The 16193-nt window shown below is 41.0% G+C and overlaps 1 protein-coding gene across 1 annotated transcript in view; it reads left to right on the forward strand.

Annotated features, from left to right (window-relative positions):
- Positions 1-16193, forward strand: part of LOC112572327 (choline O-acetyltransferase-like) — a 64845-nt gene that overhangs the window by 16658 nt on the left and 31994 nt on the right. Inside the window, 1 exon segment of the mRNA XM_025251957.1 lies at positions 8000-8149. Coding sequence (XP_025107742.1) covers positions 8000-8149 — 150 coding nt within the window.

A 16193-nucleotide genomic window follows, 5' to 3' on the forward strand; every position in this document is an offset into this window, starting at 1 on the left:
TTAAAACTAGCAATGAGTTGTGCAACTGGCCCCTCGACAGCAGTTAGGAAAACCTGGCCAAGCTGAGAAAACAAACTCCTTCACTTGACACTGAAAAATTCGTAAACCTTTCCCAAGCAACTGACTGGTCACTTATTTGTTTTTTGCGCACGAATGAACTCAGATTAAATTGTTCGAAAAGGCCCTGATTAGGGGCCAAATAAGCGAAAATCTGCACCAGAGCATCGCGTCCTGCCACGGCAGACTGCGAGATTGTGTTCGATTTGTCAGCGCCGCGCGCTTTCTACACGCGGCCACAAAACGAGCATTTCCGCAGCGATTTTTACCAGCACAGTCATTAAAGCTAATGGTGGGAAGTAGAAAAAAAAAACCCGTCAGCATACACTACTCAACCAAAGACGCTACATCTTCCGATGCCATTTTTTCCCCTCCTTCCATTCGTGACGTCACCAACATGGCTGTCAAACGACTAGGAAAGTAACCTGCCTGTACAACTTCCATATTTCTTAACCACACAAACGCAGAGTAAAATAAAAAAAAATCCTCTCGCTTCCTTTTTCCCATCTCTTCTGACCACGAGGCTCAATCCGTGAGGGTCAATGGCGATGAGGTTGTGACGTGACCGACAGCAGTTCGTAACGGTCCGGTTGGGGCTGACGTCACGGTGACTAACAAGGAATAAGTTGAACTCGATGTGGTGGTCTACAAAATTTGTCTCAATGCTCGCCACTATGATCAGTTCGCAAGATTCAGCTGCCATTTGTTACAGGTTCATTCAAGTGAAGAATTCAACTCAAATGTTTATGACAGGCTCGTGGGACGTAGCGTCATACTAATCATCCTCAACAAAAGCTGTGTTTTGGGGGGTTGAGATGATGGGGTGGTGATTGTCTCAATGTTTAAATACTAATGTAAATAAAGACAACAGTTAATGTAAGCAGTTTGAGTACCCACTATTAGCAGTTACCTTCACACACAGTCTAAATATGTGGTGTTGAAAATAAAGTTCTAAAAATATTTCGAAACAATTAGGTTAATCCATATCGTGTGATGAACTAAACTGTCCTTCAAAAAATTAAAGAAGTATAAATATAAGTAAGAAGAATTAAATATATTTGCTCTGTTGGTTGTACGTCCAACTAAATTTTTCTGACTGCAGCTATTAAAAATTGGTCAAGTATTAACAGACCTACAGCACTTTTTATATGAATAATAAATTACTTTCTTTCTCAAACGTTCTGCGTTAATTAATTTGACGTTTAAACAATTAGTGAATTATTCTCGTCCCTGCTCAAGATTGTTCGTGATTTGTGTTGTTCCTGTCTCTGCTTCGCGTGTTGTTCTGTGTTAAATATTTGACATTATTATCTCTTACCATCCTCTGTGAAAGATTTGACATCACTATCTGCCATGCACAATAACAAATCTTCACTGTTGCATTTTGGAGGTTTGTCATTTCCTATCTATTCCTGAATCTCACAATGCTGTTTTCTCCTTTTATTTTATTAAAAAATAAGTTTTAGAGTTTTAGAAACATGTGAATAAACAAACGGAGATAAACGGGGAAAAAATAATAAAATTTATAAATAAAGAAACGGGGATAGATTGATAGAAAAGACAATGTAGAAAGAATAGATAGATTAACAGATAAAACAATGTAGAAAGAAATATTTTAGCTAAATACTACAGTAAGAGATACTGGCTCACTGAGGACCTAGCGAGAAGGCAACAGTTCCCGAACTATTTACATTTTAGCCGCGGATGAACCTGTCAGCACCGCGGACGCTGATGTCACTTTGCATCTAGTCCGACGGGCGAAAATGACGGATTGGTGGGAATCGGGCTTTAAATTTCACTTATCATTTATAGGGTTCATCAATTCTCACTTTCTCGCGCCGACTTGAAATCACTTTCTCTCTGGCGTCCTGGCCCCTTGCCCAGTCCCGCGGGACGCGGCCGGCCAGCCGACCAGCCACTTAGCGCTGCGTGCAACTTGATTACCCCTCGCTGATCGATCTGCAGGGAGGGGAACGGAGGTATACAGCTTCTCCTCAGTTCTTTTTTTTCTTAGTTTTCCTTCCCGTCTCACCCCAGACTCGTATCGTCTTCTGGTATTCCTGTGTCCCGAAGACAGTACAGAAAGTTTTCGAGTCTTTAACATTGAATAGTCTTTGCAGGACGGACTCAGTGAGATCTTTTCTCCATCATTTATTCACCTTTATGTCTGATCCGTTTCTGATGAAGCCCCGATAGCCGTTGAAGGCAATACAGTTGTTCATGGTTATAATGGTTCATGTCTAATGGTTATAAAAAGCTACAAAGGTTTTCTTTGCACCTTGATCCCATAGTCTACATGAATATATATGTAGACGCAAGCTTTTTGTTGCTGGGACCAAAACAGCAGATTCAGGTCGTGAATGGTATTTAAAGCTTCATCATAAAGGCCATGAAGTTCATTGTAATTTATTCTACAAGATTGATAAAGAGTAATCATAGTTGCGATGGTTTTATTTTCACTCTAACTACCTCTTAGCTTTAAAAATAAAAAGTAAGTGTACAAAAAAAACCAAAAAACAATCCCATAAAAGTATTCAGAGACTAATTGTTAACATCTAGAGAAATATTGTAGAGGTGCCATTGGAGTCTTCACAATACACACATACGTATGCATGTACAAATATCTTTAATTCGTAATAACACGCATGCACGCATTTCATGACAAAACACACACACTACATACATATATATATATGGGCATAAAATGCAGCACATGCAGACAAAGCAGTGCACCACTTTCAGCCACCAAGACGATGTGAATGGCGCATTGGTCTGGAAGCAGCAGACCTCAATGATGATCATTAAATTTCTCTCCTGACCATTACAGTTTCAACCCAGAAGCTTCTCCGGGGGACAAGAGCAATGCGATGTAGAACTGTAAATATATCGAAGACCGTCTCCCCTGGCAACACCAATCTTCTGATCGATTTTCGGGATCGTCTGCAGTGTTCTTTTCTATCTGGAGAAATCTTGTAGACATATTTGTTTTCTAGGAGCACTCAAAAACACCAAGACTGATAGGTACCGCCGTGACCCTGCGATCTTCCATTGATCCCAGGCTCCGGGCTGAACGATTAGAAGAAAAACAGAAAGTGTGGTAACCAGCTTGTTTTGAACTGTGTATGAGCCAGTGTCTTCACAATTGTTCGTTATACTTGTTCCTTGTGTGAAGAAAAAAAAATGTGGTGCAATCGCCTAATACTGTAAGTGTGCACAAAACAGTTTTCTAAATTGCCAAATTACACTTGAACACAAAAAAATAATAAAATTCTCAAGTGCTGACACGATTTAGAGAATGACAAGGATTGAAGTGTGCGTCTTATACAACTCTGCTGATCGAAGAGCCTGAGGGTTGTTGAGGAATCGCCATCTTAGAGAAGCGAAGGGCCGTAACCGGACGACAGCGGGAGGTAACAATGGTTACCGTCTGTCGCCCCACGGCGGGTAGATAAAACCTGTTTTTTTAACCGTTTCTCGGCATGAAAATGATCATAAATTTCTCAGGCTCACCGACCCTAAAGACACGTTCATATATGACATATAAAATATGAAAAGGGTTGAAGTTCAGTACAATCTAGAAGCCGGGGGCAATGAATTGTGGTCGGTCACATCACTCGATGACGTAGTTAGGAAGCAGAGGTTAGGCTATCTCGGGGTCAAGATATTGATCTTCAGGTGTAGAGTCCTATGATAACAAACATGCTCAGATGGAGGAGCTATAGGTAATGTATTGTGTATGGTCAACAGCTATTGTCACAGATTAACAATCTTCATATTGTAGGAGAGAGGTGTGTGTGTGTGTGTGTGTTTGTGCGTGCGTTTACTCGAAAAAGACAATTCAAACTTAAACGAATTTAACTGAGTTGTTTTGAGCTCATTCAAAGGGAAAGTCAACAACAATAAAGAAAATAGCATGACAGAGCAAGTATGCACGTATGGGATGGAAGGAATGCATAAAGCATACTTGATTTCCCTTCCCATGCGCCGCAAACATGTCCGCACCACTAGAAACACGCACAGACGCGCGCACTCACATTCATAAAATTTCTGGATTTTTTCTTAAGCTCAATGAAGCAAATCTGAAGAAAGAAGTAAGGGCTGCCCTAGACGAACCCAGGCCATCAAACCATCTAGAGTGTCTCTTAAAGAGCGAGTCCTTGACAAAAACCATCAACTGTCATGATAGCCGAGTCATATAAACAGTCTTTACTGTTCATGCAAAGTTTAAGAAAAAGATTTAGTTTAGAGTTAAACTGAAGATTTTGATACATTACAATTATGTAACCATATAACTAAAATTACCACCTTCTCCCTTCTAACTTCTTGTCTATTTTTTCCTCTGTTTTTCTCAATCTATTTTTTGTTTCTTCCTTTTTATTCTTTCCTTTTGTTTCTAACCCTCATCATGCTTCATGCACGAAATGATAGTGACCGCACAAATGTAAGGTTAAAGTAAAAAATGTTATTTTGTCATTAAAGAAAATTACATCATTACCTAGAAAAAATTTTTGATGCACTTATTGTGCACATGGTTGTGACCAGGTATGGTCACCCGAATGATTTTCTTCTGTGACTCGGTCACATGACATTTCCATAACGAGAAGAACTGAGTGCAATTTCCTTGCACCAGCGGCTCAGATATCAATGACGTCACAAACAAGCGAGCGTAATTCGAGGTTATTATGTGCTGCACGCGCTTATTAATAAAGCTTCATGCATGCGGGAACATCGATCTTCAAAATCATTTTAGGGTTTCTAGCTTTGCGGATCATAAAAGTTCTGAACCAAGCACGTAAAGCTGAGCAATAAAGCAAATAAAGTTTCACAACAATCTATGGACAGGGAATCAATTGCTGGAATCGTTGAGCCACAAAGCATCTTTCGGAATCAGAGGGCCGTACTCAGAGGTCACCGTGACATCACCTGTGCAACATAAAACTCGTTTGTTGCTTTGTTTACCACGAGTTTTTTTTTCCCCCTCCTTCTTACCCACAGGAAGTGAAACTAGAGACAGAATAGTTCTCGACTTCGTCACGTCTTTTTCTTTCTCACTGGTCCTGTCTCCGTCCTTCCGTCAAGGCAGTATTGTCTCAGTATTTTCTGTATTCACAGACCTGAATTGCTAGATCAGAAGTCAATATTCAATAAAAATTACAGAAGGTAAATAGGGGAAGACCTTCAGGTCACTGATTACAGGTAACAGGTAAGCAGGCAGACAAAGAGAGGAAAATGTTGTGGACACAAAGGAGAGAACAAGAGGGAGAGGTGGAGGAAATTCACGTTTACAATTTTTTTGTCATTCTCTAGGGAATCTTAGAGAACTGTTTTAGATGTTTACTTGATTCTACTTCCGCTTTGAATGCGAGGACATGTTCAATGTTTATGTCACTATTTATACGCATAGTCAACCGTTCTGCAATCCTAAAAGAATAGGGTCTTACTATAGTTTGCACACAGAATAGTTGGTGGGTGCCCAGGAAAGTTTATAATGTTTATTTTCTGAATGGGGGCTACACGAGAGCATAGCCATGGACAGACCTCTATCATACATAGACCTTCCTTGCTAGGATACAGAAGTAATAAACATCAGAAAAATATTAGGTGGTCAACAGAAACATGGGGAATATCAAGAAAACGAGGCTTCAATCAAATATGTTCTTTATATCTAGATAACAACAACTAAAGTAAAAGTGCTCGAACATACAATTTCTCTATTCTAAAAGAAAAAAAGTTTTGCGTTTGAAAATTGGTTGCAAAAAGCTCCAGCAAGCGAAGGTATGTAAGAACAATAAAAAATTAAATGAAACACACAAAGTAGATGGTCAGAACACCATTCTGACAATAAACACCTTTTGTGGAAGGTGCTCTTCGGAGAATTTGGGAACACCAGGCATTTCAGTCACTTCAGGAACCTAGTTTTCTCTTCCCATAAAATTACTACAGTGTGAGGCAATACAAGGCAGGACACAGGAAATGGACGTTTTTGAAATTGTTTCATACAGAAAATCTTTCTTTCAATCGTTACTAATTTGCTAAAAAGATTAGACAAAATGGATGGATTTGGGGATTTGATTTTTAAGGAACCGTTTGTCTTCAATAGGTGAGATAAGAAGTTGAAATACAGATGATATAGATACATATTCTAACTGAACAATTTTGTTGAAATGCAAGCTTCTGACACAATGTTGAGGATTACACAGATCTTTTGAAAAAATATTGAAGAATGATATGTATCGAAACGTTATAAATAGCTTATATAATGAGGTAAGCTGAATGGATTTCTTTTTCTAATTCAAATCAGCTGTGTACAATCTAGAAGGACAAGTTGAAGAGTCAAAACAATGCCTCGAGTCGTTTTTTCTTGGACAAAAAAGCTATGAAAAAAGTCTGTATGTCTAACGGTGAAGTCGAATCAGAACTGTCTTTTCAGTATGATGTCTTGAGTATGCAAATGGAGAGATTAAAAGGAATTAGGAAAGCATTTGTTGCTGATCTGCATGTACTATCTAAATAAGAGAAAGGATTTAAGACAAAAATCATCTTAAGAAATGAGGAGTAGGGGTTGTAGGGAGTGGTGTGAGAACCGTTTAGCTGCTTTATGCACTCATTCATTACCATTTTTACCTGCGTGTTAAAGAATTGACATAAAAGACGTTGATATTCCTGATTAAGTGGTCGTAAATATTTTTAATGAGAGGGTGCATAAGGAAATAAGTTTTCTATTTCCTATAGTTTTAAGTTTAGAAAAGAAATCACATGAACTTAAAATCGAAGGCTGAAAAAAAAGTGAAAGATAGAAAAAAAAAAGACAAATGTAAGTCAAGAATGGCGTACAATTCTGCTGTGAAAGAGGAACTGCAAATTTCTCTCATATACTTCTAAATCGTGGAAAAGAATTTCGTACTGCAGTGACACGAGATGCTCTAAATATGATTGTCAGAGGTGCTATGGAATCCTTAGGGCACTGACTTAGGATAGAATAACGTCTGGAATGGAAAAGTAGCAAAGGAAAAGGTGATACGAGGGGTTGGCGATTAGAGCGATGCTAATGATGTATTTCTGAAATACTGAAGCCGAAAGACATAAGAGAATGCATTTTATTCGCCGGTGAGAGTCTGAAGCCTTTGTTGGATAACTATGCATGGACGCTGTTCACACAGATTTGAGTTTGTTCAAGTTTTTCTCCCACGACTGTCAAAAGTGAACTCGCCTACTAATGAGGAGTTATCAATGCCATGTTGGCTAGATTGGACACCGTTGTTATGTTTGATATTAAAAAGAAGAGGCAAAAGGGTTCTACCTTGTGGAACTCCCATCTCTTGTTCAGGACGATTAGAAAGTGTAGAGTTTATTCAAACTCGGAAAGGCGTTGGAAATGGTTTGAGATCAATTTGGGGGCGGATGGACCTGCCAAAGAGGATGTCATTTAAAAGTTACATTGAAATCTTCATCTGACGCATTCTTGCCATAGTTTTTTGTCCCCACGGTCATATTAAGACAGATGGACACATTATCTTCGTAATTTGGACAACTTTGGTCAGAATTTTACAGCAAGATAAGAAATAGGCATTGTAGTCTCTACGGGTAACCATAGATCGATGACTTTTCTAGTCGCAAAAGTTTGGCCAACACCCGAAATCACCTAAGGTGCGACATGAGGTGTAAACAACAAACATTTTCGATGATACCAAACTTCTGCTTTTTAGGCGAGACTGCAGTTCAGGTAGACTCTCTACTGCGTCAACACATCTTAGAGAAGCGGGGACTTCGATTGGTTCTGAGAGTGTACGGGCTGCGGGAGGAAAGCCTGCCAGGCGCGCAAGTGGGCAGGGCCAGCCCCCTCAACGGCCGCCGCCACCGTCACGCCTTTCCACCGCAGCATCGACCCCCACCGGCGCTCGCTACAACCACCACAAACTGCAGCTCTACAAAACTGTTGCAGAGGCAGAGAGAGAGCAAGGCGAGCACCACCACCAGCATAGCAAGCGCTCGCCGAGTCTCTGGGCCCCCCTCCTCGCCACACGCCGCCTCGAGCATCATGGGAGACCCCAACCACTGCGGAGCTCGCTCTGTGACGTCACGGGACTCCACGGTAAGTAGTCTCACTCTCTCGCTCGCACGCTCACTCGCTCTCTCCCCGCCTCTTGCCTCCCCTCTTTCCCTTCCACCCCTCTTTCTCGACCCTCTCGTCTCTCACTTTTATTATTTTACCCCTCCATTTTTCTCCTTCTTCATTCACTTTTTCGTTTTTTCCAGCTCTCATTTATTTACCTTTTGATGCTCCTTTTTTTTTGAATCTTCAAAAGGGATACAGCTGCAGAAATCGAAGGAAATAGTATAAAGAAAAGTATCATCAAAGACATCAGTTTGACTGGTAATTTCTAATCCACCCACTCCCGCTCCCACCCTTCGAAAGTTGAGTTGATTTTTTTTCTCTCCTGGGTACTGCCCTGCCCTGCGTGATTTTTTATTATCTGCTGCAGCTCGCTGATTACCCAAGAGCTCAACTTTTCGCTCTACCTATTCCTGGAGTTCCCCACCTCCAACGTCTGTTTTCCGTCCACCCCCGCTTCCGCCTCCTGTGCCCATGCGCAGTACATGATGCGTGGGTGTTAAGCGGTCTTAACTGGCTCTTAGGCCGAGATAGGGTCTTTAGCCAACTTAGTGCGCTTACTTGCTTTGTGCACATAAATGCTAGAGTTTCTAGGGATCAGTCTTTCCTGTGCTGCGCAGAGATACCTGTTATATCTGTACAGATAGCATTATTTGTTTGTTTTGAGTAATCATTATTAGAAGACGAAGAAAAATATAGCTGTTGTTGACCCAGATAAGATTTATACCTTTTTGTGTCTCAGCAAGGAAGTTTGTAACACTCAAACGTTAAGTAAAAACATACAAAGCTAATTATAAATAATGTTTTTGAAGTAACATTCAGTTTATATCATTCATGTATTATTTGCTGTTTTTCCTCCTCTAGCTCAGGTGATTTTAATTCTTTAGTCGGGTAGCCACGAGAATCTCTAAAAACACAATAACATGGAACGACGAGAAAGTCGCTTTTCACGAAACTATCGTACAAGTTTTCTTTATCCTGTCCTTCTTTTCCTGTGTCATAGACACTGTTAGTGAGTATCATTACTTTACTAGTATAGTAGCATATATATATACACACTGCTATACACACTTATTTTCTGCAGATTTCCTTCTTTAGAGATCAGGTATAACATTTGAATAATATCCATGCTTTTCTGTATCAAATTTTCAAGTGGTTCAGTTGACAATGAATTTATCAGCCTTTCTGCGCTTGTCTTTCGACAAACACAGCTTATTTGCACAGTTTAAGTCCATCGACAAGTAACATAATTGTCCACCTCCTCGCCCTGCTCCTTACCCGGCCTGTTTGCTCAAGTCTGGTAGCGAAAGGTCAAGATTGTGCGTTCTGCGCATCACCGCAGCGCATTGTCTCAAGTTCTGCAAAAAGTGTCATTTATAACAAATACCATGGCAATGAAATGACAATCGTGGTTTGGTCTGGTGGTGATTTTGGTGTTTTAGTACTACTATTACGATGATGATGATGATGATGATGATGATGATGATGATGATGATGATGATGATGATGATGATTGATGACGATGATGATGATGCCTTAAAATGGCAGGTATTTAGCATTAGTCTAGTGAGAAATGTTCCTATTTTTTTTTGTTTTGTTTTGGCTGTCTTTTAAGCGTAGTAAAATGTTAAAGAGTGGCCTAGCTTTATGACCGTAAGGGCACTAAAAGTAAGTGGTTTATCGTGTCTAAGACTAGTCTCTCCTCCTGCACCCTTTACCTGCGACTCGAACAGTCGAACTGCCAACATAAGCCATCTTAGAAAGTGGGCTTCACCTCGTTTTTCTGCTTTTCATTGAAGCTGTGCACAATTTAAAAACTAATAAATTAAATGTACTTTTATAATTGCTTTTTTTCATAACACAAATCAAAGTGCATCACTACACCAGCTGAAAATTGTCCTTCAGCGTTGAAGCCTTATATATATATATCTGTGGGAACTTGTTTTTCTGTCACTTCCACAAGAAATGAGGTGAAAAGTAAATCAATGCTGCTGTGTGTCGTAGTTTACAACATGCTTTTAGTGCCACCTGTTGATGGATTGGCTACACGTGTCGCCATGTTTCTGCCTGTCGTCTGGTACCCGTTCACTCTTCACATGAAAGACGTGGTGACGACACATGCTGTCCGTTGCCACCAGGTAAATCGCTGCAGGGTGATGAATGACCCCTGGCTTGATGAGTGGATAGCTTGATTGCGGGCCTGCTTAATTACATAATGAAGTGATTGATTCATCGATTGTCGGAATGAGTACTCTTGAATATTAATATCCTCTTTGGAGAAGTATTGCATCATCATCATCATCATCAATTTTCTGCTGCTCTTTCTTATCCTACCTTCTAATATTCCTCTTCCTCCTCTTCCTCAAGATTAAAGAAGCTCTAAATTCTAAAAGATGGCCATTACAGGCGAGTCTTGAGGCCCTTTTCTCTGGGCTGTATTTGTGTTGGGTGCTGTGTGCAATTACATCATGCCATCTTCTGCGACCTGGTTTTCTATCCTTACTCCATTAGAATTATTCGCTCCACTGAGCTCCAAGTCCACAAAAAGTAATGCACTTATGAAACCGGGCATTTCATCGTTTTCCTAAATGTATGTTTTCGACTAGGACCAGGAGTGACACTAAAAGTTGTTTTGAAGTGGGAAAACTTCTTGGAAGCTTCGTACACAGGTCCTTCGTTCCTTTCTCGTCTTTAACTTGAAAATTGTACATTTGCTTTATTCTTAAATGTTTGCTTTATTAAAAATACCGATTACAGCAATAATTAACAAAACTCTATTGTTACTGTTTGAATAACCGTGACTATAGTGCAGTCAGTCCAATGGTAAGAACAGAAAGTCTTGGACTGTTGGTAAAAATCTTCGTAGCAGGGCGGAAAAGAAAAAAAGAAGAAGAAAAAAAATGATTTTTTTTTTTTTTTTGCAACATGAGTGTCTGGTTGTTATCTTGTCTTCAGCATACAGTGCACGATGGATGCTGCTGCATTCTCAGAAGCATCGATCTTTGAACTGTTTACTTTGCAATTGACAAGTGCAGAAATGTAGGTCATGATTAAGGCCCCCTCTTCATCTGCAAGGTGAAAGGTCAAGGGGCTTCGACCTGATAACTTGAATTTGACCTTTAGGGAGTACAGCAATCACGCCAGCATTCCCAACTGATGGATGTGCAGTTTAGATGTAAACTCTAAGTACCCTACACTGTGAAGTGTTCTCTGTGCACTGTTCACTGTTCACTTCTTGTTCTTCTGTTTATCCTTCCTCTGCTCCTTCTGCTGCTCTTCGTCCTCCTTCTCGTCCTCGTCCTCGTCCTCCTCGTCCTCCTCGTCCTCCTTGTCCTCCTTGTCCTCCTCGTCGTCGTCCTCCTCCTTCCTGTTCTCTAATGTTGTTGGCACTCTTGTTCCCTCTGTTGTTGGTTATGATAAAGAAAGAAATCAGAAAACGTGTCTGTCTGCTTCTTCATCCTTCTGTTCTTCTATGAATGAGTGAGCCATCAACATGACGACTGGGTTACATAAACTTGTATTGGCTCAACGGTGAGATTAGAAGTTAGTTCGACATAGAAGACAAACCCTTAAAGGTCTCCGTGTCTGCCACTTTACAACTACGACTCCAGGGACACCACTTTAAACGTTTGGAGAGGTAAGCACCAGCCCAGGTTAGAAAAGATGTTTAACAAAACGGAGAGATCCTGGCCGGATGTTGCTGAAGCTGCAGTGTGTCACATTTTTAATAATTCTTCAAGGAATGTAGGGATTTTATTTTTAGTTTCGCTTTCTCTGACAAAGTACGTGGGGATACATATCATAATTCATTTTTTCATGAAACCTGAGTGTGGCTAAAAGTTTTCCAGTTTGTACAGACGAGTTAAAGTCTTTCTCGAGTACAAAACTCAGTAAGGCCCAGACGGCTCTCCAAAAACAATTTAAACAATAATTACTTATTTACCAACACACTAATTTTGCTTCGGAGTGTTTACTGACGGAATTGGATTGTTTGTTGATAAAGGTGGCATGAGATGCCCACAAAAAGTGCCATTTACACCAAATGCCGTAGCATTTGAAATGGTAATGGTGGTTTGGTTTGGTGGTAAATCAACCCTCCCCGAGACTACAGACTTTCAGCAAACGACGATGCTGGAGAAATGGCTTCCCAGTGCATGATTGAATACAATCAATATTTTGTTAAGAATTGATCTGCCATAATCATATTTATTTTTGCACAACGTCAATGCCAGCAAAGTGAAGATAACTTGTTATTTTCATTTATGTAATTTGCGAGAAATTATGGGCTATTTTCACATCGCTTCATCATTTGCAAAACAAGGGACATAACATAGAGGCTGCGTGATGCTAGCGACCGTAGAATGTGCTGCGCGCTGGCTGCAGCCTCCGCATCGATCGATCGCGAGGGATGCTGGGCCGGTCACACAGGGGCCCGGCCATCGCTAGGTGATGCAATGGCAGGCCAAGGACCTTTCGTGGCCAGAGAGTCCCTTTGTGCTTTTTATTTATTTTTTTTTTCTGGCTGTCGAGGGCCGCGATGATCTACACTCTCCAGCAATGGACATACCTGGCTACGGCTCAATGAAAGGTGCTAATAAGCGGAGAAACAAGATTCTGTCAAGCGTCCTTACTCCTTCCGGCATGCAACAATGGCTGCTTGATTGAAAGACGGGGTTAAGAAGTTTCCACCCTGATGGCGACTTCCGACTAACCTCGATTGAGTCGGTGCACAATGCTGTGAATAAAGGGATACGAGTCTCTCTCTCAGTTTAGTTACTATTCATTTGGAGGGATGTCGGGAACGGATGACTTGTTTAGATTAAGGTATTCATTCTCCTGTTCAACTCTTTCCTCTCCCGGTCTGTTGTGTGTTGGAGAAGAATAAGGTGTATATGTGATTGTCTCCGTGTCTACTTCAGGGTGCGTGTGTATATATGGGTATTTATATCTCTCTCCCTCTTCCTTCCTTTCTGTGTGAATAAATGTGTAAATGGAAAAGTGCACTCGTTTCTTCATTTGTTTATTTTTTAATAGGAGTAAAATTATCACACTGGATGGGAATACAAGATGAACTAGAAGAAAAATAGTTCACACATACATGCACACCACGCCAAACTACGACAGATAACTCCTTACACAACTCATACAACGACTGAAAGAACTTTCGTTTCGTTAAGGGTTGATTTTCGTCTCTCGTACCTACCCTAGGAAACATTAGACGCTGATTTTGTGAATATGGTTGATTGCTCACGGGGAAACTGCAGGCGTTAATTGTGAGTTCCTGACCGTTAAAGACGTACAGCAAGGGAGGCAACCTAAGCCGCTGTCTGGATACCGGCCACACGTGTCCATTCGTGATGAAGGCAGCGGGTCAGATTAACTCAAGACAAACACATCATCTGTAGTTAGTAGTCACGTAAATTGTGCTATTTATCTTCTTTACTCGATCGGTGGTTATTTCAGACCACAGGGCCTCCCAAGTGTGTTTTTGTGTGTGCACGTGCGTGTGTGTGTATGTGTGCACGTGCGTGTGTCGTGTGAAGTATGGTATTTTCGATATGTCGACTGGTTGTACATTCATGCATCTGTCGAACATGGAGATCAGCAGTGAATTCCTGACGGCTCGCAACAACGAAAATAAATTCAAAAACAACAGCACGGGAAATAAAACGAAAAATATTTTTGAGGTAAGGAAATTTTCTAAAGGAATAAACATTTCTAATGAATAGTTCTTTAAGCTTTTCAAGCCATGGGTGGCGGCAGGGAGGAAGTACCAATGTCTAACAGAGGGAGGTGAGCAGGTAATTGATATCAATCATCGTATTTCTACAGCCATTATGAGCCATTTGGCATCATCATGGTAATGCCGGGGATTTAGCCCGTAAGTCTGTGGATTAACTAAACGTTGCCAGTGGCAGGGCAGGGCACGCGCCGCATATTCTCCATGAGTTACAGGCACGGTACACGCAAGTACTGTCAACTGACATTGGCCATGGTGTTATGGTGATACAACATGGGGTCACTGCTGCAGCATGAACAGGTAGCACTGTGTATTGGTATGCTGTTGTAGTACACACCAAGGTCTGGAACTGTAAAATGTATGCTAGAAAAAATGATCACATTGTTCTTAAAGGTTATGAAGACAAGAAGGTATGTTCGACACTAACATGAAAACATTTTTAATGGTCTTAAAAGATCGATTATTAGTAAAAATGGTAGTAATTTATATAATTGATAGTAATTATATTGCAATTTTTGTTAAAAAAAGATAAACGGTTTATCTGTGATATTTGATGGTACTTGAGAAAGTGTTGACAAACAGAACAACAATAAAGTTACAGAAGAATAAGAGCTTATTATCCTGCTAATTGACAGCTTGAGGATTGCATCTTCTTATCTACCTCTCTTGTTACCTGGCTAATGGCTATACAGACACGCACAATCGATCTTCCCTGCAACCACCCACACACCACATACACATGTGTATCAAATGAATCCTATAGTATGTTATAACTTCTACATAAAAGCATTTTAAAATTAGCTGAAAAGCCGTCAGTCAAGCTAAGTGACAACAAGACCACCATCTTCAACAGACAGCCAGTCAGAATACAAACCCCAAAATATGTAGTTACACTCTCCTCCAAGACAAGGAATCACCAGATCTGGGTTGACTGGAAAAGCCAAACCAACAAGTGTGAAGTAAGGGTAAAACTTGGAATTTTCTTAATAAAAAAGCTATCTGTAATATCCAGGGTCATCTTAGACTCAGACATCATTGGTACACGAAGTTCGGCACCGGAGACTTCCCAGTGTGGTCCACTTCTTGCTCGCCAACCACCAGAACCCAAGAGCAGAGATGTGGCCTGCTGACAACCCGATGAAAGAAATGTTCTTCGGGTCCCTGCGGCGTCTACAACTCGCAACTGTCATTGTCAATGCTTTGAAGGTCCAGCCTGACCTTTCTCCAGTTATAATGTCTGCTACCGATGATGTATTATTATTATCCAACCTTTTCTTTGTTCAGACGGTCTATGCCTGAAGTCCAAATACAACAGGGATGGTTATGAGCACAAGTATTATGTTGTTATGCAGACATCAACTATTTCGCTACAAAAGTCGTTTTTCTAAACACATTTATTTGAGTCCGAGAGCCGTCACTTATTTTGAAATTAATGTTCTGACCATTATATGTCTCGAATCCCAGTTTTCACCGAACTTCTGTGTGACAGACATAAAAGTGAAAAAACACCTTCATCTTGGGTGCAATTATGAACATTTTATTTCAAACTAAATTTATCTGCAGCCCAGTGTGCACAGGGTCTGTGAATCTATACCTACGATATTGTATAAAAAGCATAATATGATTTATAAGAAAAAGTTTATTTCACAGGTCTATATTTGTACAGTTATCCATATAAAATATACGTGTTCATGTGTGTGTGTGCGTGAGTGAAAGAAGGGAGAAGAAAAAAAAGTGGAAGAAGTTTCTGCTCTTTGCAGATGTTTCCTTCATTCAGCCCTTGATTTTCCTCAGACCTATTTTTGTAATTGTAGTCGTAGCCTGAACAACTAGGCTCATTTCAGACGACATGATCGAGCGATGGACCAGTTCCCGCAATCAGCAAACTGGACATGGCAGGGATGCGGTGTCCGACAGAGTGTGATATCCGCCGCGATGCTGCTGCTGCTGCCACCTCGGGTCTCAATCCAAGCTGCTGCGGCAGCAGACGACGAGCGACAGCAGGATGCTCTCCCTCGGCCAAGCAGGCTCGTACCAGTGCTCCCGGCACGAGCAGCAGCAATTTAGACCACTCAATTGAGCGTGCGATTATCAGGCTAGCCTGCCACAAGAGTCTCTCTAACCGCTAGTTAGCCTCATTAGACAGTCGCTGTGTCCACGAGGGCAGGGCGGGATGCAGGCAACCCGTCTGTGCCATGCTTCATTAATCCGGACTCCTAATCAGGCCGTCTGTAGCCCTGTACTCAAGTACGCTCAGGAAGCCTGGAGACGACCCGCCAGAGC

The sequence above is a fragment of the Pomacea canaliculata genome, linkage group LG1, assembly GCF_003073045.1.
Source record: "Pomacea canaliculata isolate SZHN2017 linkage group LG1, ASM307304v1, whole genome shotgun sequence".
NCBI lineage: Eukaryota > Metazoa > Mollusca > Gastropoda > Architaenioglossa > Ampullariidae > Pomacea > Pomacea canaliculata.